This window comes from Podarcis muralis, chromosome 11 (genome assembly GCF_964188315.1).
Source record: "Podarcis muralis chromosome 11, rPodMur119.hap1.1, whole genome shotgun sequence".
In the NCBI taxonomy this organism is placed as follows: Eukaryota; Metazoa; Chordata; class Lepidosauria; order Squamata; family Lacertidae; genus Podarcis; species Podarcis muralis.
Genome location: NC_135665.1, coordinates 17557485 through 17579027, shown reverse-complemented (window position 1 = coordinate 17579027; position 21543 = coordinate 17557485). Strand labels below are relative to the sequence as shown.

General features: G+C 43.2%; 1 protein-coding gene and 1 long non-coding RNA gene across 3 annotated transcripts in view; one reads left to right on the top strand and one right to left on the bottom strand.

The window, feature by feature from the left end:
* Window positions 1–3813: 3813 nt before the first annotated feature.
* LOC144329196 (uncharacterized) lies at window positions 3814–10634 on the bottom strand. Its single transcript, XR_013394632.1, has 3 exons — window positions 10334–10634; window positions 6500–6577; window positions 3814–5901 (listed from the first exon to the last, which is right to left on the bottom strand). It is a non-coding gene; the product is annotated as an uncharacterized LOC144329196 (long non-coding RNA).
* The window catches only part of SLC12A2 (solute carrier family 12 member 2), a 48270-nt gene continuing 37359 nt past the window's right edge, over window positions 10633–21543 (top strand). For both annotated transcript variants that reach the window (XM_077936087.1, XM_077936086.1), the window contains exon 1: window positions 10633–11524. In XM_077936087.1, the coding sequence (XP_077792213.1) occupies window positions 10865–11524 (660 nt within the window). In that variant the 5' untranslated portion in view covers window positions 10633–10864. The remainder of the gene's footprint in view (window positions 11525–21543) is intronic.

Below are 21543 nucleotides of genomic sequence, written 5' to 3'. Positions count from 1 at the left end.
AGAGTAGGGTAAGAAGCATAAGTCTGCAATACATTCCCAATCCTCCAAACTATGATTTGGATCGTCATCTGAATTAAACCTATAACTTATACAATTGTGTGTTACACACACATACATTGTTTTATGTATATATGTATTTGTGTATGTGTATTGGATATTCAGTGCTTCAATTATTTTTAAGCTGTACATAAGCAATAATTAATATAACCAAGATATAGACACACCTAGCTTTATAATAATTGTATAGTTACCCACCCACCTACCCTGTGACAAGCACACAAGTCCTATATCTTCAGTATGACATAAGATAATCAAATAAATCAGAAAACACCAGTCATTTCCTTAAACCATTCATTAGACGCCACACCTACAGTTCTAAAGTGGTTATTCAAAATTATAGTGTACAGGTCTTCCAGTTCTTTGCCATTTCCTCTCTACAAAATATTAACTGCATAAATTTAGGCTAAATAACGTCTTGCTTCCACCGTTCTCATGGCCATTATACAGGTGTTGTAAATTTTGTAATTCATTGTTTTACTGTCTCATGTTGCAGCAGAGGTAAGACTACTATGCTGCTTAATGACAGCGGCAGGAATTTTGCATTTCTTTGCTTTCTTGATATTTACCTTCTCCTAATTGCATCACTTATGTGGCATTAATAGCATTCCTGCTACTAAATTTTATGGTTTTACAAAGGACTGGTATAAATGACACCATTTTGAGATAATACATACTACTGTATTAAGTATTATTCTGCACAGAAACGGGCTATCGGTTGAGACATAGTTTACACTTCAGTCTCTCATTCTTATCACAAATACTCTCTAGCTAGGTTGTCTAGTGATGCTGAATTTCTCCACAATCAGCAGCCAAGCAATTACTAAAGCACAAGGTTATCCAGCAATTCCCTTCCTATGCCAAGGATGTCTCCAATGTCTATTCACAAGCCCCTTCTTAATGGTAAGGAAAACCTTCCTAATTGCAGGTCCAGCCAAGATTACTGCTTTCCTACTTGAGGGTTTAGAAATAAATTCTTCATTACTTGTCCCTTATTTAATCAACTTTAGTTTGGGGTGGTGGGAGATGTTGAATTTCCGGTTTCTTCCAAAAGAGCATATTAAAGGAAACAAGGAGGTGAGGGATAACAGAAAGGCCATTGAATCATGTTGTGAGTACAGTGGTGCCTCGCAAGACGAAAAGAATTTGTTCCACGAGTCTTTTCGTCTTGTGATGTTTTTCGTCTTGCGAAGCACGGTCCGTCACAACCGCGCCTCTTCAAGCGGCTTTAAAAAAAAAGCGCAAGACGTTTTCGTCTTGCGAAGCAAGCCCATAGGGAAATTCGTCTAGCGAAGCAACGCAAAACCGAAAAACCCTTTTGTCTAGCGAGTTTTTCGTCTTGCGAGGCATTCGTCTTGCGGAATACCCTGTATACCCTTGTTGCGGGTGCTTTTTGGCATCTTTTTACCCAAACCTGAAGTGGCACCCATAAAAACTGCCAAGTGAAACTCTGGCTATATGTGCAGTTCACGCACATTCACACATGTCCCTTTGTTGGATCGAGGCCAAAAACTCTGGGAGCTATCCAACTAAGTCCTACTTAAAAGGATACCCTATGAAATCAGTAGATCAAATCTGAGCTTGACTAATGTTGGATATCACCCTCTGGCTTTACTGCAAAGCAGTTCCTAACTCTGAATAGAATTATTTAGTGTATCTCTTGGGCAGGAAAAGATAAGACTGCTTTATATTTCAGACCCTATAAAATAGTATGTTCCACCTTCTACAATTCTCCATTGTTCCATTCCCATTTATATTTATATGACATGTCATTACTTGTGTTATTCTTTATTTACACGATGAAATCCATAATTTAGTACCATATCAGCCATGCTCTATTAGGGAAAGTATTTAATAAACAGTTTCAGTTAGATACATTATGCATCAAAATATTATGACTAATTGTTACGGACTATTTTTATGTACAGCTAAATGAATGCTCCATTTCACTTTCAGGGATACTTTCCCCAACACAATGTGCCTGATTGCACATAGCATGAAGATAGTAATTTGATCACCCTGCAGTGTTAAGAGCTAAATCTTACTAAAACTAAAACAACAGCATAACGGTTTGGGCTATTGTGCTGAAACATAATGGGAGTGGTTGGGAGGTCATGATGGCAGAAAGGATTTGGGGCAAATTCTCAGTTTCTATAGGGAGCATAGCTGCGCAAAAACCAGCCAAACAACTCCAATGTTAGAAATAGAGATAGAAAAGCTATCTGCCACATGGCTGCTGGAACCGAGGTTATGAGCACTAAAAGAGAATGGCTAGTCGTCTCCCTCTCAGTTTAGCGGCACTTTCTATTATTATTATTATTATTAATTATTTTAACACATGAACTAATACACAATTCACACCAGTGACACAGTGTTAACGTCACATTTTTAATAGCAATTCTTAATTAGACACCACAAACATAAATGAGGCACAGCCCCTGCAATAGTGGTCCAAACTGCAAGTCGTCTGAATAAGTAATATTTACAAATACCTGTGTGTGTGTGTATGTGTGTTAGATTTGAACTTACATGTTTGGGGTGGGGAGGAGAGGCAAAGTAGCACTTAGGAGTTGGAAGGCAGCAGCCAGCGATCTTACTTTAGAGTTGGTTCCCCTCCTGTGCCCTCCGTGGAAATTTTAATCTTGAATCTCAAGTCTCTGTCCATGGCACCAAGATTTCTCAAATCAGACTATTCTTACTCACAAAGTGCGCCTGGCTGATTTTGAGCGCTGGCTGAGACTTGCTGCTTTTGGAGTGGCAGTAATTATTTGAATTATGATACCCCAGGCAGCAGCCTAGTCCTTATGTATGATTGAACCTTACTGTCTACATTAAAACCTAAACCAGAAAGGGGAGACCTCAGGCGCAGGGGCCAAATGCAGCCCTCCATAACTCTCTGTCTGGTCCCTGGGATTCTCCCTAGGCGTCACACACCCCTAGGCTTTACACCCTCCTTGAACAAATCATAAAATCTTAAGAGTTGGAAGGGACCCATGGGTCATCTAGTCCAGGGGTCTGCAACCTGCGGCTCCGGAGCCGCATGTGGCTCTTTTACACCTTTGCCGCGGCTCCGGGGCGGATACTAGCGAGGGGAGGAGGCGCATTGTGCGCCCCGACACTCCCCACTGTGGCGGGTGCTGTACTGGCTGTGATGTCGCATGGGGGCGGTGCGTGCGTTAGTCACGCACCGTCCCGACGTCACCTTCCCGCCCACCCGCTACATTGTAAGGGGCATGTACACTGGTCACTGTTTTGAAGGGGAGTGAAGAACACACACACACAAAAAAGGTAACTTGTTAATTTAACGTTTATTTCTATGAGGAGGAGTAATTCTGAGGGGTCAAACAAAGAAATAATAAAAAAGTGACAAAAAAGTTGTTTTTATAATGACGAGTTTTGCGGCTCCCAGTTTTTTTCCTTCGGAAACGGGTCCAAGTGGCTCTTTTTGTCTTAAAGGTTGCAGACCCCTGATCTAGTCCAACTCCCTGCAATGCAGGAATCTCAGCTAAAGCATCCATGTCAGATGGCCATCCAACCTCTGTTTAAAATCCTCCAAGGAAGGAGAGTCCACCACCTCTCGTGGGAGTCTGTTCCATTCCCAAACAGCTCTTACTGTCAAAAGGTTTTTCCGAACATTTAGTCAGAATCTCCTTTCTTGTAAATTGAAATCATTGCTCATAGAATTGTAGAGTTGGAAGGGACCATAAGGGTCATCTAGTCCAACCTCCTGCAACGCAGAAATCTCCCCCCCCCCCCAATATGGGACTCAAATCCAGAACCCCAAGATTAAGAGTCTCACATTGAATGTTTTGCGTGTGTCGTCAAACTGTGACAATGCCTCTCGACTGCCTGGATGGAGGGAGGAAAAGTGTGGAGTGCATTTGGGCAGAAACATCTGGCCTTGTGCAGCTGGAATGCAATCTACTGTACAGAGGCAAGAGTCCTACCCACTGTTCTGCTCATTCTGCATGACCACATCCGCTTTCGCCTCTGGCCCTGCCCATCCCTGGCCTATAGGCCACAGCAGATTGCTCACCAGCGAATAGGGCTGCCAGGCTGAAAAGAGATCCCCATGCATTGCCAACCTTTATTTGGTAAGGGAGTCGGAGAAAGCCACTGAAAAGCTTTGACACGAGAATAACTACTAATAGAATAATATATGTGATTGTTATTTATATTACCTGGCTGAATAATTACCAGATGAATAATTAACTCAAGCCAGTTTATCCTCGACATAAAAAAAAATGTGCAGCAACCCATGAAGCCAGAACAATATAGGCAAACACCCATGGCAGCACGGCATGTGCAAACAAATGCAGAGGCATGTCACACAAAACTGCACTAATAATAATAATAATAATAATAATAATAATAATAACAACTTATTATTTGTACCCCGCCCATCTGGTTGGGTTTCCCCAGCCACTCTGGGCGGCTTCCACAAAGACCAAAAATACACTAAGATGTCACACATTAAAAACTTCCCTGAACAGGGCTGCCTTCAGATGTCTTCTGAATGTCAGGTAGTTGTTTATCTCTTTGACATCTGATGGGAGGGTGTTCCAAAGGGCGGGCGTCACTACCGAGAAGGCCCTCTGCCTGGTTCCCTGTAGCTTTGCTTCTCGCAATGAGGGAACCGCCAGAAGGCCTTCAGCGCTGGACCTCAGCGTCCGGGCAGAATGATGGGGGTGGAGATATGCAATACCACATCACATGCAAACACAAAGGAAACCCCAGGAGCATGCAACGGGCAAAGAAACGATATGAAAGCATGCAGAAAGACATCTTCTCGCTCTGGGGATGGCCATTTTAATTTGGGGAAACAAGCTCCACCTCAGAAGCTGCAGCCTGCCAAACTAGACACGGTTTCCACAACTTCAATCAAATGGCTTGTTTTAAACGGGAAGTCTGAAATGCCACACAAAATAACAGGTCTTCATAAAACAAGCTGAGGGGACATCCTTGTAATCTCCTTGAAAGGTTGACTGAATCTGAACCACCAACAGGACAAAGCATAAGATATGCTAGGGTGGGTAGGCGAGACGCAAAAATGGTTGCTGGCGTCAGGCACATGTACCTCTGTTCAACTTTTTAACTATTTCCTCAAACTTTTTTAGATTTAAGTTGACCCTGTTCTTCTTTCAATAACTCTTTATAGGTTGCCCATTTCCTCTCCATGTTGTTTTTCTTTATCAAGATGGCCTCTAATGGTGAGAGCTACCACGGTGTTTTAGGTTCCAAGAGGCTTTTATATCTTTCCCATACCTTGTATAAGGGTTTTCAGATTATATGATTTAAGAATCTTCTGTGGACTTTTACCTTATTATAACATAGATATGAGTGCCAACTGTAACGGTTGTCCCATCCTTCAAGATCAAGTATATCTGTATAATTTAGTACCATCCATTCTTTAATCCAGCACAGACATGCGGCTTCAAAGTACAACTTGAGGTTCGGCAGGGCAAAACCACCCCTTTCCTTTAACCCCGTTAGTAATTTATACATGTACCTCTGTTCAACTTTTTAACTATTAATCATCTTTCCTGAGAACTTATTTTGAAAAACGATTGTCAGATCATGCCCTTTACATGACAGATTCTTCCCATGCTGAATCTCCTGTCTTTAATGGCTTCCTTTGCAGGTGCTACTAAGCCAAACAACAGTTTAGTCTAAACATGTGCGCTCCTGGAGAGGAGACTGCCGCTTTGCTCCCACCCCTGCCAGTCCTGTTGCTGCAACCTAAGTCATGGTTTGGCTTAGCATGTCCCCATCTGCCCCAGGGCTTGTTGTTATTGTCTGTCTCCCCCAGACAAACCAGCAATCCTTGGTTACAGCTCGTGGTGTCTGAAACAAGACAAAGCACAAGTTCAAACAACAAACCATGGCTTGTTCACAGCAAGGCAGCAGCAGGACCAAAGAAAGGAACATCCACACTCTTACATGTGCACTGGGTAATAGTACAATAAATAGGATTTTAATGCTTTGTTGTAGACAGTCATAACTTGGTTTTCAAACAGCTTAGTTCTCACAACGTTTTGGCTCCCTAACATCGCAAACCCGGAAGTGACTGTTCCGGGTTGCGAATTATTTTTGGAAGCCGAACGTCCAGTGGGGCTTCCAATTGGCTGCAGCTTTGGTTTCTGAACGTTTTGGAAGTCGAAAGGACTTCTGGAGCAGATTCCATTCGGCTTCCAAGGTACGACTGTATACCAATGGTGAACGCAGGGGATGACACCACCCCAAAATAAGGGAGTGTTTGCACATGCTTGTGGGACTCTTTACGGTAGATATGATTGGCAAAAATATAAATTGAATGTTTTAGGCAGTCAGTATCTTTTTTTCCCCATCTGGCTATCAATGTTTCTTAATTCTTTTAACTTCTCAACTTCCTCTGGCTGTTCAAATTCTGTTTTGACATGTTAATTTGTTTTAGTTATTTTACCTGTTTCGACTGTTATTGTAAACTGCTGCGAGGGCCGGAAGGCAGTGTAGAAATGTGCTTGTGAATCAATATTTAAATCTGTGAATGAAAATGTTTTTAAAAAATGATGAAACATACAGAGCATTGACGTGCCAGCCGAGAAAAATAAAACTGGGGTGCTGGAAGTTGGGGGATTAGCTACTCAAGGTCCTAAGAAATAGGTGAGGAACTCCCGGTTCTGAACAGCACCAGCCACATGGCCAATGGTCAGGGATCATGAACATTGTAGTTCTCAGCATTTATTAGGTCTGACATGCTTGGCATCTCTGCCCTACCAACTTATGGTAAGAACCTTAGAGGGAAGTATTATTACCAGTGTGGAGATACATGCTGCAGGTATAAATAATTCTTTTCCGTGCAATATGCAGGGATATTTCAGTTGAAAGGAAAGGGGGAAATGCACATTTCCCCTTTCCCATTCTGCGGCCACTAGCTTTACAACACATAGGCTGGAAGCCATAGCACTATAGGAAAGCTGGGAAGAGGAAAGAAAAAGGCATGGTTTATCCCTTCCCCTCTTGAACACCCGCCCCCCCAGGCCTAAATAAGGCCACAAGACTCCAGTTCTAGCCTAACTTGAACCCAGACCAGAAATACTCCTATTACGGGCTAGAACTACTCTGCAACATGTTGCTGTAGTTCCCAGTTATAAGAAGAAAATACTGAAACGGCCATCAACTTTAACTGCAGAACTGCTTCCATTAGTCTATAAAGGTAAAGGTACCCCTGCCGGTACGGGCCAGTCGTGTCCGACTCTAGGGTTGTGCGCTCATCTCACTTAAGAGGCCGGGAGCCAGCGCTGTCCGCAGACACTTCCGGGTCACGTGGCCAGCATGACAAGCTGCATCTGGTGAGCCAGCGCAGCACACGGAACGCCGTTTACCTTCCCGCTGGTAAGCAGTCCCTATTTATCTACTTGCACCCGGGGGTGCTTTCGAACTGCTAGGTGGGCAGGAGCTGAGACCGAAAGACAGGAGCTCACCCCGCCACGGGGATTCGAACCGCCGACCATACGATCGGCAAGTCCTAGGCACTGAGGTTTTACCCATAGCGCCACCCGCATCCTTCCATTAGTCTATAATTTAACCCATTAGTGCAGCGTATGCTTTTTCTGACAGAACAAGCTCCAGAATTTTAGGATGGAATAGGCTGTTCAGTTCCCTTGAACACAGTAGTGGCTGCTAAGCTTAAAAATAGAATTGTCATTCATTTTTAACCACTTTTATATTTTCAGTGGCCTAGCCTCATGGCTTAATCCCCATTGATTTCAAAGGGAACTCAGTGCAATTTAGTCCGGATTCAGCCGAATATTTAAAAATTGTAGCACACTGTAGCACACTGGGAAATGGCAACAGCAAGGGTAGTCACATCAAATAAGGCAGGCAGGCAGTGTAAAAAGATAATTTCAAGTTCATATTATGAGTTCACTTTTTCAATGACTTTAGTAAGCTGAACCAGACTTGTGTATGACCTAAAGTTGGCAACTCACCAAGCTGCAAATAATTTTAAAATAGAATGAAACAAGACATGGTGACTCACAATCTAGATAAATTTCAGATCATACATAATGAGAGTTCCGAGTGCCAAAATCAATGGAAGAAATCAACTTATGAAAACAGAAATGAAGGCAATATGAACTGGGGGGAAATGTGAAGTTTTGTATGGTTTTCTGGATTTCATATGCTGCTGTTTTTCAACAATTAAGCACATGTTTATTAGGTTTGTGGATTTGTAAACAACATCCTGGCATGGAAGAATCCTGTGCCACCATTAAACCTTAGGATGTACATACTTTTGAACTCACAATGGTACTGCCAGCATCCGGATCTGATATATCAGAGAAGAAGGGAATGGGCATGAGATCATAAAGCTTGCAGAGACAATGCACTTTAAATAAGCACACTGGAGCCTTAGTTAAATAAATAAGAATCCCTGCATAGACATGCTCTAAAATTGAAAGGGTGGAGTGGGATAGCAGGAGTCAGAATTGAACCTAAGGAAATGCATGGACAAATGAAAACCAACATGAGAAACGGACCTAAATATAGACATTATATATAAAGTGGCAAAGTCTACTGGTAAGCTCATCCAGCCAAGAAAATACCTCTTGCCTTTTCCTGAAGGAGCAAATTTTGCTGTAGGCCAAATTTTGTGCCTTCAGGGAGCATTTTCCACACCCTCTTGTCTGCCAAGCAATCCCTGCACATTGTAGGGATTCTAGGTCATGTTCTATGATGCACTTTCAGTACAAAGGCAGCACTGCCCAGGCCTGTTTGACTACACTGCTGCCCTGTCTGGGAATTCACCCTAAAAACAGATCCAACTATCCAGTGGCTGCTTTATTGCTGGGTGATGATCAGTAGCAAAAGGCAAGCTATTTGGCTGATGAGAATTAGAAGTGCTGATGCTCTTTCATTTGTTTTGGCGAAAAATAGTATCTGCCTTGTTCAGAGTGTCTGGGGCAACTCAGCCAGATAAGGGGGTGCAAATAAAATTATTATTATTATTATTATTCCAACTCACATTTACTTTGATGTTTTCTACATTCAATTGGTATAAACATTCTATGGAATAAGTAAATCTCAAAGTGGTCAATGGGCCTTAAGTTGAGGATAGCAGCCTTGTAGAATTATTATTATTATCATCAATCCAACCCACGTTTACTTTGAAGTTTTCTAAAATAAATTGGTATATAAATTCTAGGGAATATGTAAATCTCAAAATGGTCAATGGGCCTTAAGCGGAGGATAGCAGCCTTGTATAATAATAATAATAATAATAATAATAATAATAATAATTCCAACCCACGTTTATTTAAGAGGTTTTTCTACAATCAATTGCTATATAAATTCTATGGAATATGTAAATCTCAAAGTGGTCAATGGGCCTTAAGTTGAGGATACCAGCCTCGTAGAATAATTATTGTTGTTGTTGTTATTAACTTGACTTGTGTAACTAAGCGGAATATAAATAATACCTTAAATAAACTTTTTGTGTGAGAGAATTTCAGAAAACAGATATAATTTTAAATAGATCCAAAGCGTAAACCTTCTAAACCAGCTTTTCTCTGCAACCACGTCGGCTGCCCTTTGGGCTCGCTGCAACGTGAGAACCCCTTGCCGGGCAGCGCAGCACAGCACTTGCAAGGCTCCACCGCAGCCGGATGCTACGCGCGCTTCCTCGACGCACGAACCCGCCCTGCTCTGCTCAAGGCGAACGCGGCTGTAGCCGCGGCCGCCTTCCCATCTCCTCGCGAGATTTTGGCCGGCCTTTCCCCGCGCGCTAAAGGGAAACCCTCCCGGGTCCGAAAAACTCTCATAGCCTCTCATTGCGTGGCAAGAGTCCCCAGTCAACCTCCGGCGCGGCGGGCCTCGCGTTGTAAACCCGAGAGCTCGAAGGGGACCCGAGGGTCATCTAGTCCAACCCCCTGCAATGCAGTGAGGCGGCGGCGGCCTCTGCAGTGCGAAAGGCGGGCGGCGCCTCCCCTCGCCCTCCGAGCGGCGGCGCCTGTCAGTGACAGCCGCGGAGAAGAGCGCGCGGCCCCGGCAGCCTCGAGGCGGCCGGCGGCGGCTCCTTTAAAAGCAGAGTTCCCCCACCACCGCCCTCAGAGCCGCGTGGCGATTGGCTGAGCGCGGCCCGCTCTTTCCTCTCGCGCGGCGGCAGCGGCCGAGGGGCCCCTTGGTGTCGCCTGGCGGCTGGGCTGCGCCTCGGAGCACCTCTGAGGAGGAGGAGACGACACCCGCCCGCCTCCACACGGAACGCCCCCGCGCTCGCCCCTTCAGACGCCGCGCGAACCTGCGTGTGGGAAACGAGGGCGGCGGCGGCGCCCCCTCCCGCCTTTCCCCCTCAGCGGCCGCCCGTTTTCGAGGCTTGTGACGTCGGCGGCTCCCTCAGGCAGCGGCTGGCGGGCGGGAGGGAGGAGTCGTGAGGGGACGGCGGCGGCGGCGGCGCTGGCGCTTCTTCTTCCCGGAAGGCTGCGGCGAGGCTGTGTGGAAGCCTCGGCTCGAGGGGCCGCATCTTGGCGGGGGAAGCGTGAGGCAGGCGGGAGCCGCTGCCGGCCAAGAGCATCACCGGCCTCATCATCACCTGGCGCGGAGGGCGGCGCGCGGGCGGGCGGGGAGGGGCCGCGGGGCGGTTGCCTCGCCGAGGAGGCGCGGCGTGTGGCGTTGCCTCCGGAGTGCGGCATATAGTGTCGCCCAGCAGCGGCGCGGCGCCGCTCGGCAGTTTAAAGCGCCCTCAGGAGTAGCAGCAGAACCAGCCGCCTTCCCGCCCGCTCCAAGCTGCTCCTCGCCCGGCTCCGCGTGAGGGGGAGCAGCAGCCGCAGCCATGAAAGGGAAGCAGCAGCCGCCTCACACGCCGCCTCCGCCGCCCAGCGCCGGCTCTCCTCTGCTGAAAGACGACGCCGACGAAGCGCCTCGCTTCCCGGCCAGCGACGGGGATGCCGGCGGAACGGGCGCCCCTGCGGAGCCCGGCACCGCGCCGGCTCCCGCCTCGGCTGCCGGCGACGGGCTGGTTCTCCGACCGCTGGGTCCGACGCCGAGCCAGAGCCGCTTCCAGGTGGACCTGGTGGCCGAGAATGCGGGGCGAGCGGCCGCCGTGGGGGATGAAGAGGCGGCGGCGGCCCCCAAACCCCCCGGGGACGGGAAAGGCGGCGAGGAAGCCAAAGGCCGGTTCCGGGTGAACTTCGTGGACCCTTCGGCCGGCGACGACAGCTCGGGGGAGCCCGGCGGCGAAGGCTGCAACGTGAGCTTCCAGAACGGGGGCGACACGGTGCTGAGCGAGGGGAGCCTGCATTCGGGCGGCGGCTCCGGGGGCCACCATCACTACTACTACGACACCCACACCAACACCTACTACCTGCGCACCTTCGGACACAACACCATCGACGCCGTGCCCAGGATAGACTATTACCGCCACACGGCCTCCGGACTCGGGGAGAAGCTCATCCGGCCCAGCCTGGCGGAGCTGCACGACGAGCTGGACAAGGTGAGAGGGATGCGCAGCCAGCGGGCGAGCTCCGTGCGCGGCTGCGTTTGGCAGAGGATCGCGGGGCAGGCGCAAGAGGGGTGGGAGCAAGAGGGTGCCTTTTGCGGAAACGCCGAAAGCAGGTCTCGCAAGCCTGGGTTGCGGCGCCGTGCAGAACTGCAGAGGCATCTTCTTCTTTGGCGATCCTTCGTAGCCGAGTAAGATTGTCTTCCATAAACACGGTTTTGACAGTGAGCAGAGGCATCATCCCTTTCAGGAGTCGTAGATGCGACAGCAACCCGCGGGCTAACTTAATCCCCGTGTCTAAAAGATCTTTGACGAGCGGTTTCGGTCTGTGCCAGCCTTTGGTTCCTGAGATGTTGCTGGACTACAGTTCCCATCATCCCCAGCCAGCATAGCCAGTGGTCGGGGAGGATGGGAGCTATAGTTAAAGAGCATGTGGGGGGGGGGAGAAACTGCCTTGCTCTTTACCAGTTTGCTATTTTGTTATGCTACACACTCTGGAGTTGCAGCCTGCTGCAATTAGGCACACGTGCTTTATTTTTATATTTCTTTAAAGCAAGAGACGTCTGGTAGACCTTGCTATGCATGGGTAAAGGGGCTACATACAGGCTGATGCAATGCTCTGGTGCTGCTATAGACTATTTAAACACCCCTATGGGCTGCCAAAACTAGCTGAGCTTAAGTAAGTTCTAACCTTATGTCACTGTCCTTCGTGGATTCTTTGCACATGAACTTGGCTTTCTCAGGTACATGTGGAAAATACTGTACTTTATCTAATTCTTCCATCTGCTTTGTGTATGTGTTGTCTGCTGTCCCAAGTGCACATGGGAGCATGGAACATGTGCTTATATATCTACAAAAGTAACTGGAGAATTTGCAGCTGAATATCTGCAAAGGACAAAACGTGGCAAACTACTTGTTGTTAATTTCCTAAGCGGTGATAACACCAACAAAGATGAGTATTTACCTCTTGTGAACTCCATCCCTCTTTCCTTCCTGTTTATTTTCAGCAGAAGTTTCTTGCATGGGGTCAGCTGAGGAGAACATGAAGGAAGCTAGGGAGCAATCAAAGGTCACCTTGAGATAGGCCAAAGGAAATTAATTTGTCTCTGCTTTTATAAACATAGCATCTGGGTACCACCATCACCCCTTCTCTAAGTACTGGAATTATTCAGTGACACAAACTGTTTGCCATATTGCATAGATTAGGCTTAAAATAATTCAACTTTATTTTTTGTTCTCTTTTAAAGGCACTTGTTTACATCATGCTCCTCTTTATGGGCTGCTGCATTCTGCATAAACTTGCATGTCTGATTGCCTCCTCAGTATCCTCAGGAATGATTTAAGCTTCTTTTTAACTATCTTCATCCGTTTAGTATTAGTGCTTTATTAACTGTTCCTAGAATCCTAATGCTTCCTGTGGTGTTCACAACCTGGTTTTTAAAAGTAGGGACTAAGCTTTGTTTTAAAGGGTATTTGTTACTGATTCTCACACAAGACAACTGAAGGTGCTATGTTAATTTCCTGACTTTTAACAGTAGATCAGAATTAAATACCCTCTTCAATTTTGTGTCATACTGTGGGAAAAGGTAAGCTAACATGAGAAACTTTTTAAAAAAGTTTTCTGAAGTGTGAAATACATTTATTAGGAAATCCAGCAATAAGGTTTTTGTTTGTTTTTGTTTTGATTTCTTCAGACCTATGTCCTTTAGATAGAAAACAACCCCATTTTCTCACATGGTAGAAATGGTTAGTACATTTTAAAGAAGCATCTCAAACAAACAAACATTTGAATATATTTAACTAAATCCCTACCACATGTTTCAATTTAAGTGGTTTAAATGGTACATCTGTTATTTACTGCATATACCTATACCTACCTGCAGGTACATGGTGACATCACTCTTTAAAATGGGACTTCTGTTTCTTAAAGAGGCATACATACCTTCATCTGTCACTTATCTGTAAGAAGTTTCCTATATTATGATGAAAATCCCACAAAGAGAAGATTGTGATATTTTAACCCTGGTAATGTGTTCACTTTTCCCAGTAGAGTAAGTTGCATATTCAGTTGTTCTGTTGGAAACCTTCACTGACTAATAGGATGAATTGTAAACATATGAAAGCATGCTAAAGTATGGGCTTCAATCATTCACTACCTGACTTGACCACTTATTGCAAATTTTAAACAACAATAATTTAAAGAGGGGAAGATGTTTCTGATACATCCAATTCACTCCTTTAAATTTCAGTGAATAAACAATAGTGCAGTACCTTAGCAATATATTGTAAATATTTACTCCTGACTGTTTACAATATGTTGTATGTTTAGTGTAGATTTTTTTTTAAAAAAATAGAATTGAAATATTTTTTAAAAATTTGGATGGCTTGTTAAAGTAACCCGTTTAAAATGCTGCGTGCTGCAAGACCTAGCAGCTGCCTCAGTTGTGTTTTCAGTAGTGATTGAAGTACCTGAAGCCATATTCAACCTGGCATATGGCCCCACGGTTAGTAGGTAACCACTGGCTAGGTTGTGAAGAATGAAAAGAATTACAGTGTTGTGTGTGAGTAGAAGAGTCTTTGTGAAGCACAACCAGGCAGGACCCTTAGCAAATACATACTATCACACCTTTGAGGAAGTTCAGAAATGTAGGTTTATCTTTATTTTATTTTTTTAAAGAACACTTCTGCATCTTCTGTACTGCTGAAAGATTATACTCACCTTGGCAGGTTACGTTTTCAAGCTGCTAAAATTATAGCACAGGGGTAGTCAACCTTTTTATACCTACCGCCCACTAAAGCATCTTTCTTGATGGTAAAATTTCCTTACCGGCCACCAGTGCTCGATGGAAGGAGGATTCAGCTTGTGCCGTAGAACCCCCTACCACCCACTTAGAATCCTAGTTATCGCATAACTTAATTATAGTTGGTGGTCAGTTTGTATCTAACCCACAAACACCCTGTGATGACTTTGAAAACAGGCAAATGAGGTAGTTGCGAAAGGAAGCTTCATAGCACATGTTGGAGACCTCTTGAGGCAATAGCCATTGTAACCTTTCCCATTGTGGCCTGGTTCACCTGTGACAGTAAATCAGGGGCAAAACAAATGATGACTTACTGGGAGCTGGTGCACCAACCCCCTCCCTGCTTTTGCCCCACCCAGAGGAAACCAGGGATAGATGTAAACTAGTGCTTGAGGATTATTTCCCTCCAAACCAGCTATGAAAACAAGCCAAGAGCTCCGGGAGGAAGGGAATGGGTTTTAGTTGAGTAGCGTGCACCAGCGCACTTGCTTGTTCTGTGACTTACTCTAATATGTGAACAAGGCTAGTCTTTGCTTCCTTTTCCATCTTTTCAAGGGCGGAAGGTGAGCAAGAAGTTACAGCAATCCTGAGGAGCCACTAACTATATGTGTCAGGGTAATTTTGGTAGTTTGGAATAACTTGGGGGCTTTCATGAAAACAAAGGAATACTAGTAACCTTGGCCTGTACCTATCCATTCCTTCCATAGGGGCATAGTTCATTTTTATCTCAATTTTCTATTGTGGGAATAAAGTGCCTTACCATCATTAAAATGGAGCAGTAGTAAGACACCAGAAAGTAAAACATTAACTCACAGTGCTGATGAAAGAGGCTGGCTTGACTCATCACAATGATAGTGTCATCCATGATATGCGTGGGAAAATTTCTATTTTACAAAAAAAAAAAAAAAAAAAAATCAATTGCTTTTTGCTGTGGAAAATTTTCTGTTTTATAAGTTCATTAATAACAGTGAATGGATCTCAACTGCAAATAAATATTAGATATGTTTGACAGTTCAAGTATTTTTTCCCTTTGATGACCAACAAACAAGCATGCTAAATTAGATCACTCTCTAGGGCGTCAGAAAAATTTCATATATATATGGGGTGTGGGTGGCGCTGTGGGTTAAATCACAGAACCTAGGACTTGCCGATCAGAAGGTCGGCGGTTCGAATCCCCACGACGGGGTGAGCTCCCGTTGCTCAGTCCCTGCTCCTGCCAACCTAGCAGTTCGAAAGCACGTCAAAGTGCAAGTAGATAAATAGGTACCGCTCCGGCAGGAAGGTAAATGGCGTTTCCGTGTGCTGCTCTGGTTCGCCAGAAGCGGCTTAGTCATGCTGGCCACATGACCAGGAAGCTGTATGCCGGCTCCTTCGGCCGATAAAGCGAGATGAGTGCCGCAACCCCAGAGTCGGTCACGACTGGACCTAATGGTCAGGGGTCCCTTTACATATATATATATTCCTGCAAATTATTGGAACTTGCATTGGAAGTGCAATGTTATGTTATGACTGCTGTTCGCTGCTATGTTGAACACTTCACCATCTAGGACAGGAAGGAGTTTTTGCCTCCCCCCACTCTTGTCCCGTATTCCACCCCATTTAATTGCTTCAATTGAATTCAGTGGGAAGCACTGAGAACTGATCCCACTTCTAATGTGTTTAACCCTGCTAGAAATTTGTGCGTACCTTTTAAATAAGTGAAAAGTAGTGTAGAGAATGTGCCTGCCCAATCTAGATAGGACCAACAGCACATTCCTACCATGGTTAGAAGAGATGCTGCAGCTCTACAGTGAATGATTGCTGTGCCTTCAGTTGTCAAGAGGGGAGGGACTAAGTTCAGTGGCAGAATGGCAAGCTTTACTTGTAGAAGTTCCTAAGTTCAATCAGTTGTGTAGGACTGGAAAAGATCCCTGGTGCCAGTCAATGTGAGGATAATACTGAGCGTATAAGGACCAATGGTCTGATTGTGAATGGGGCAGCTGTTCTTATTGTGGTAATGCTTTGCCTACCATTCCCAGCTCTTGCAGGTGAGGACAAAGATGCTGGATGACTTCAAATTAAGAGGCACAATTTGACACTTTGGCTGCTCGCCTGGGGGTAACTGCTTCTTAGTGAATATATCGCAAACTGCATGGCTGCCATAATGGTGCAAATGGGGCTTTATGTAGTTCCATGGTTAATTCCAATCAACTTGTGCCATCATAGTTGGGATGAATGTTGATAGTAACATTCAGTACATATAATATAGCTTGTAATACATTTGCATTGATCCCCTAATTAATAAACACTTTATGATCATATCCTTTAATATTGTTGAGTTTGGGATAGTATGTAAAACTCATACTACCACAGTTTTTTGGACGCAAAAGTTCCACACTTAATCCTAAAGTTGATGGATAAAACAAAGAGTAAAAATGTACCTATTTTGCTAACTTTGCTGTTGGCTCCATTATAATGCTAGAACATAAAAGGCAATTATGTCAAGTTGTGGTATGAGACCTATATTTCAGTAGTATTGTCTGCTGTCTCTGAGTCTCTTGAGGCTGCAGCCCAGTATGCACTGACATGGAAGTAAGTCCCATTGAACTCGGGTAGCCTTACCACTGGGTAGACATATGTAGGATTGAGCTGGGCATGTAAATGCCTTCAAAAGCATTTTCAATAAATCGCTTGAGAGAGAGGCATATTTAACTGCATGATAAACAGCCAAACTATATAATTCTGTGGATCTAATCGAATGATGGCCTTTTCAGGGGACTCTTAATCTCCCTCCCACCCACCCTTTACAAGCAGCCAGATTGGGAGCAATGTTCACTTTACTTTCCCCCACTTTTATTCATTTTAGCTTTTAATGTTTATGAATGTGAGATCTCCTTGACCTTAAGATTCAAATCTTTGAGTAAGAATCTTTGGGCCATGAGGGTCATTTTCAAATAAACGTCTCTACTGGTTTTTAAGGTGGTATGTTCTTGTGGCAAGCGAGATGGTAGAGGAGGATAGAACTTTTATTGATATAAAAATGTACTGCTGGGTGAAGTTGGCTGATATTTTTGAAATTTATTCATAACCTATGTGATGAGACAGAGGAGGTGGTCAATAATGCTACCAAAAAAAATCCAACTTGGGAATGGAGATTTATTCCCCAGGCACAGTTTGGAATTAAGCTCTGGATGGATATAATTGGTTTTATGAGTAGCTATTCCCATGTCTGAAAATTATTTATTTGTATGGAGGATATGTACCATATTGTAGGTTTTCTGTATTGGTGTGTTTGAAGTTAATGCTTTTGAATGAAAAGTTTGGAAAACACAATAAAACATCAAATAAAAAAATGAACCTTAATTGATATGGGTAAAAGTAGTTGCCATTAGGATCCTTTAAACTTTCAGTCTGTTGAGACATTCACAGGCTGTCTCCCAGTGTATTCTTGAGTGGTGTTTGTAGAGCAGATGTATGGCAACAATCCTTGTGTAAAGAAGATCCTGGATGTATCTCCAAATTTGTACAATGTGGGTGTTTAAGCACAACAGACTTTTCAAAAGCACTGCAATAGATGCTCCCAAAGCAGCTAGGTCATAAAACAAACTGAGTAAAACAATCACAAAGGTGGCTAATTCCAACCACACTCATAGGAATTTATTTGTGTTCTCTTTAGTTATATGATTCTCTTCTCTTCCCACCCTGCACCTCTTATCATATTAAATGACTTTGAATGGTGTGTTGTGTGTAAGTGTAACTGGCTGTTTAACCCATTCCTTCATTGCTGTTTTGTCTGCTCAGAGTAACCCCTCCTTCCAGATACTTTTCATCACATGCTCCTTTTTCTTCCTCAGCTGCTTTACATGATAAAAGAGAAGATTAGGGCGGAGGTGGAAAGTGGAATAATAGGAACAACATGAAATCTGTCCTGTCTGGGAATGCAGAGAAAAACTTTCAGTTTGCAGATGGGAGAAAAATGTTTGATCTGCACTTAGGGCGAATGTTGTCATGATAAGCTGGTTGAGAAGAGGAAGATTGGCTTGTAGAACTACGTGCAAATGAGAAGGTGTTGAGGATTAATGCAAGGCCAAGAACTGAAATATTAACTTGATGGCTCATAAAGTCTTAAAACTGACTACAAACTTTTCCAGTAACTAATGACCGAGAATTAACAAGTGGGAAATCTGTTTAAGGGGCTATATTACTAAACAAATTATAGCTAATGAAGCCCTGAGTACAGTAAACCTGTATTGGCACAGGTTGATTTGTCAAGCTGCTTGCTCAGGGAGGAAAGTCTGTAAAAGTACTATAGAGTTCAAGTTTGAACTAGAACTTTGGGAGGCGGGATGTAGTACCATAAATTAGAACAAGAGCCCTTTCTACACCTATGGCTAAAAGTGTGAACAGAACCTAACAACTCTTTCAGAAATATATTCCAGTGTGATTGACCATGATCCTTGGAAACTGACTTATGTCTATCATACTTCTTAAGGCGCTTTTTCAAAGGTCCTGAGTGCTGGATAACTCAGTTGGTGAATGAACTTATCTGCAGCTTTTTTTCTCACAGTACAGTTCTATACTTCGCAGCCTTTTGTTCCTGGTGGCAGGAGATCCATCAGTAGGCTTGAATTTTCTGTCTGTTTTTCTGAATTGAATGGGGCTCTAACCATTGTCTGGCAGCAGAGAAGATTCCATTGTGGTTCTTACTTGACGTTATATTAGAAACACTCGTGCATAGAAGAGCTGCATTTAGAGGAACAGAACTTGGATGTAATTACTCATCCTCTTATCTCTTTGTCTTAACTAATGAGCAGTCAAATAGCATTTTTATGTTCAATACATGCATTCTTTAGTCTAAATTAGTCAAAAATTATTACTATTATAGGACAGGTATGGAGGAGGCTAAGTGATGGGAAGCTCTGCAACTTAACTCACTTAGCCACTATTTTGGGCCACCTCTTACATGTCCCCAGCACAGCAATATGTTTTGATTGACTGCTTTTATATTATACATAAATAGGACAGAAACCTAAGTGGTTGCATTTAGTAATTTTAACACTTAAGGGTTTTTTTATGTCACTTGATCTGTGGGAGGCAACCCTCCCCTCCATCTCCCCCGAGAAAGAGCACTCTGGCAGTAAATAACATGAAGAACCTGCTAAAAAAGTTCTGAACATATAATAACCAAGAAAAATATCCCATTTACAAGATAATAATGCAGAAACTAGGGGTGGTATTAAATTAAATTTTACTCAGAGTAGGCCGATTAAAAATAATGGCTCTAACCTTAAGTAAAACATAGTTGAATGCCAACCATTGTCAGTAATACATCATACAAGGTAATGTATGTTGTGAAATCTTGACATTTGTCACACCGTCACATATGTGCATAATGCCTCAGTGTTTTCATTCTGAGTACTGTCCTATTGAAAGGTATCCACTTACTTCAGTATTCTATGTATTTATATTTATATAGGTAACACATACATAATGCAGTGTTGTCTTTTATTCATGTAACAATAATACTATCCTGATTTTAGAGTTGATAATTCTTTTACTATATCTATATAATTGTTCCATGAAAGTCTAATACTTGGGTCAGGGTACTGTGCATGATTGTACATCAGTTACAACAATATTTTTTTTTATTTATGTAAACATATCAACAGTTGACTAAATTACAGCACAATCCTATGCATATCTAGTTTCACAAAATGGTAAGCCATGGGTTGTTGTTTTTTCAAACCATGAGTTAACCATGAGTTGCCCTGTAGATGATCAACAAACTGTGATTTGTTTTGTTTTCCAGTTCCTCTTGCACCATGCTTTTGTAGTTTGGTAAGCATCTGTGGTGGAGGGATAAAAATCATGGTTAAGGAAAGATGCTGGATTCACAAAGAAGAGCAAGCCATAGGTGTTTTTCCTTTTTTTGAAACCCAAGCGTTGTAAGCCAACAGCAAACCATGGTTAAGCTCCTGGTAGAGTTTACTTAGTGCTCTAAGTCATGGTTTACTAAACAATGGTTTAGTGTTATGTGCTAACCAGGTCTGATACTAGAATGATCAGAACACATGTTGCCAAACATTAGTTTTATTTTTTTGTTTTTGTTTTTTTTTGTTTTTTTTTTGCTAAAAGCCTGAATATTTTCTAGTTTTATAAAATTAAAATGTTCTGGCATTTTATTTTTGAATAGTTTGCATTTCACCAAGTAGTCCAAATCTTCCCATCGCTCCTAAATTTTAATTTGTTCTATCTAGATTCCATTTTGCTCTGTGAGAATCTAGTAAGTATTCTGTCATCTGTGCTGTGGCACTAGTGAGTGACCTATGACATCCTGATTTTGTGTATTGTCATAAATAGTTCTTTTTAAATGTCATGCTATCAATTTTAACTGTCTGCACAACTAGTTAAAATTTGGGGAGGAGGAATTTTCAATCCCAGGCCAGTTCTTTCAAGACTTGCAAAGATTTTTCCTGGACTTACAAATACGCATAGGAGGCATATTGTACTGTGACCTTGGAATATAATGCAGATAACTGTGTTTGCTAATTTTTCAGCCCTTGCAATGAGGGTATAAAGATCATTTTCTGCCTTTTTGAATGATAGCATCAATTAGAATTTTTTTCTTTGGTATCTTGCTGAAGTATCTGAGTCCAGAACAGATGCCTTTTTCTACACTTATGGAACGTAGCCTAATGAGGGGGAATTCAGCCATTTTAATATTATGGTATACTGTTGTATTAATGCAGTAACTTTCCATACTGGATAGAAATTATGTTTGGCTGATCAGTTGCTTTCATTTCCCCCCCATTAATACATATTAATTAGCTTTATGCCATGTTTGGTATTACTTTTTGCTGGCCAAGCTTTAAATTTAACCTTGTGTGGAGGAAAATTACACAGTATTCCCTGAGCAACTCTCCCGTGGGATCCAGTGATCCTCAAAAGCAGACATTGCTTCTGGTTCATTTCACTTTTACCCTCTTGTTGAAGTGTTATTCCTTCAAATCTAGAATCTGGTAAAGTCCACAAAATACACAAGCACATCTAAGTTTTTATATGCCAGTGCTTTTGAAAAATGTGATGATAGGAAGGCATCTAATTCATCTTGTATGTGCTTCAAACCTTTACGTTCAATTAACCAACTTGACAGTTGCCAAGATTGTGGATGAAAATCGCCTTTTTCATTAACTTGTTCCTTCAGCTTACATGCAAATGCAATTCTGAAACATA